This window comes from Chaetura pelagica, unplaced genomic scaffold, assembly GCF_000747805.2.
Source record: "Chaetura pelagica isolate M959 unplaced genomic scaffold, ChaPel_1.0 scaffold159, whole genome shotgun sequence".
Taxonomy (NCBI): domain Eukaryota; kingdom Metazoa; phylum Chordata; class Aves; order Apodiformes; family Apodidae; genus Chaetura; species Chaetura pelagica.
Genome location: NW_009954555.1, coordinates 6,236,354 through 6,238,619, shown reverse-complemented (window position 1 = coordinate 6,238,619; position 2,266 = coordinate 6,236,354). Strand labels below are relative to the sequence as shown.

General features: G+C 81.6%; 1 protein-coding gene across 1 annotated transcript; it reads right to left on the bottom strand.

Moving 5' to 3' along the window:
• Window positions 1-528: 528 nt before the first annotated feature.
• Window positions 529-2,266, bottom strand: LOC104395601 (basic proline-rich protein-like). The gene is given in 2 exon segments (XM_010005310.1): window positions 529-1,578; window positions 1,580-2,266. Coding segments are annotated over 2 exon segments (1,737 nt in total).

The window sequence follows — 2,266 nt, the reverse complement described above, 5'->3', positions numbered from 1 at the left end:
GGAGACAGCAGGCACAGACAGCAAGCCAATCGCAGCTTTAGGTAACAATTTGCACATACCAGCAAGCTCAAGATTGCTCAGCCTCACAGGCTGCTGTAACAGAACACTGCAGGATGCTGTGGACAGCCTGCCTCTCCAGTCCGTGCTTCTCCTGTCACCTGAGCTTAATTAGACAAACTTAATCAAAAGCAGTCTCCACGATAAGAAAGGATGCTATTGTGTGCCCTGAGGCAGCAAGATGAGTAAGGCAGCAGATTTACAAGCAGGCCAGTCTACAGTTTAATGCCCAAGCTTTACATTGCAACATTCAGTCACACATAAGCAAACGACTAAAATACGGAACCTCGATCCTCTCAAGAAGTACAAAAAGATGCAGACTACTCTTGGCTGCGGCCCGGGAGAGCTCAGTGAGGCTGAATGTGCCCCCGACAGGGGCCCTACAGAGTGAGGCAGGCGACGCCAAGCCCCTCCAGCCTCAGCTGAGAGGACAAAGCCCGCCGCGCCCTGCGGAAATTCTGCCGCGGGAGCTCAGACCCGCTGCGCGCAGGGCCGGGGAGGGGCCGGGGACGCGCAGGCCCCGGGCGGGAGCGGCCGGGGGGGCCGGGGACGCGGAGGCCCCGGGCGGGAGCGGCCGGGGGGGCCGGGGACGCGGAGGCCCCGGGCGGGAGCGGCCGGGGGGGCCGGGGACGCGGAGGCCCCGGGCGGGAGCGGCCGGGGGGGCCGGGGACGCGGAGGCCCCGGGCGGGAGCGGCCGGGGGGGCCGGGGACGCGGAGGCCCCGGGCGGGAGCGGCCGGGGGGGCCGGGGACGCGGAGGCCCCGGGCGGGAGCGGCCGGGGGGGCCGGGGACGCGGAGGCCCCGGGCGGGAGCGGCCGGGGGGGCCGGGGACGCGGAGGCCCCGGGCGGGAGCGGCCGGGGGGGCCGGGGACGCGGAGGCCCCGGGCGGGAGCGGCCGGGGGGGCCGGGGACGCGGAGGCCCCGGGCGGGAGCGGCCGGGGGGGCCGGGGACGCGGAGGCCCCGGGCGGGAGCGGCCGGGGGGGCCGGGGACGCGGAGGCCCCGGGCGGGAGCGGCCGGGGGGGCCGGGGACGCGGAGGCCCCGGGCGGGAGCGGCCGGGGGGGCCGGGGACGCGGAGGCCCCGGGCGGGAGCGGCCGGGGGGGCCGGGGACGCGGAGGCCCCGGGCGGGAGCGGCCGGGGGGGCCGGGGACGCGGAGGCCCCGGGCGGGAGCGGCCGGGGGGGCCGGGGACGCGGAGGCCCCGGGCGGGAGCGGCCGGGGGGGCCGGGGACGCGGAGGCCCCGGGCGGGAGCGGCCGGGGGGGCCGGGGACGCGGAGGCCCCGGGCGGGAGCGGCCGGGGGGGCCGGGGACGCGGAGGCCCCGGGCGGGAGCGGCCGGGGGGGCCGGGGACGCGGAGGCCCCGGGCGGGAGCGGCCGGGGGGGCCGGGGACGCGGAGGCCCCGGGCGGGAGCGGCCGGGGGGGCCGGGGACGCGGAGGCCCCGGGCGGGAGCGGCCGGGGGGGCCGGGGACGCGGAGGCCCCGGGCGGGAGCGGCCGGGGGGGCCGGGGACGCGGAGGCCCCGGGCGGGAGCGGCCGGGGGGGCCGGGGACGCGGAGGCCCCGGGCGGGAGCGGCCGGGGGGGCCGGGGACGCGGAGGCCCCGGGCGGGAGCGGCCGGGGGGGCCGGGGACGCGGAGGCCCCGGGCGGGAGCGGCCGGGGGGGCCGGGGACGCGGAGGCCCCGGGCGGGAGCGGCCGGGGGGGCCGGGGACGCGGAGGCCCCGGGCGGGAGCGGCCGGGGGGGCCGGGGACGCGGAGGCCCCGGGCGGGAGCGGCCGGGGGGGCCGGGGACGCGGAGGCCCCGGGCGGGAGCGGCCGGGGGGGCCGGGGACGCGGAGGCCCCGGGCGGGAGCGGCCGGGGGGGCCGGGGACGCGGAGGCCCCGGGCGGGAGCGGCCGGGGGGGCCGGGGACGCGGAGGCCCCGGGCGGGAGCGGCCGGGGGGGCCGGGGACGCGGAGGCCCCGGGCGGGAGCGGCCGGGGGGGCCGGGGACGCGGAGGCCCCGGGCGGGAGCGGCCGGGGGGGCCGGGGACGCGGAGGCCCCGGGCGGGAGCGGCCGGGGGGGCCGGGGACGCGCAGGCCCCGGGCGGGAGCGGCCACCAACGGCCTCTCCTCGTTACCGGGAGCGGAGCCGCCTCCGGGCAGCGCCGCGGGGCAACACCCTCGGGGCCAGGCAGTCACTCTTGTTTTAATTATGTAAAGGACGTTCAT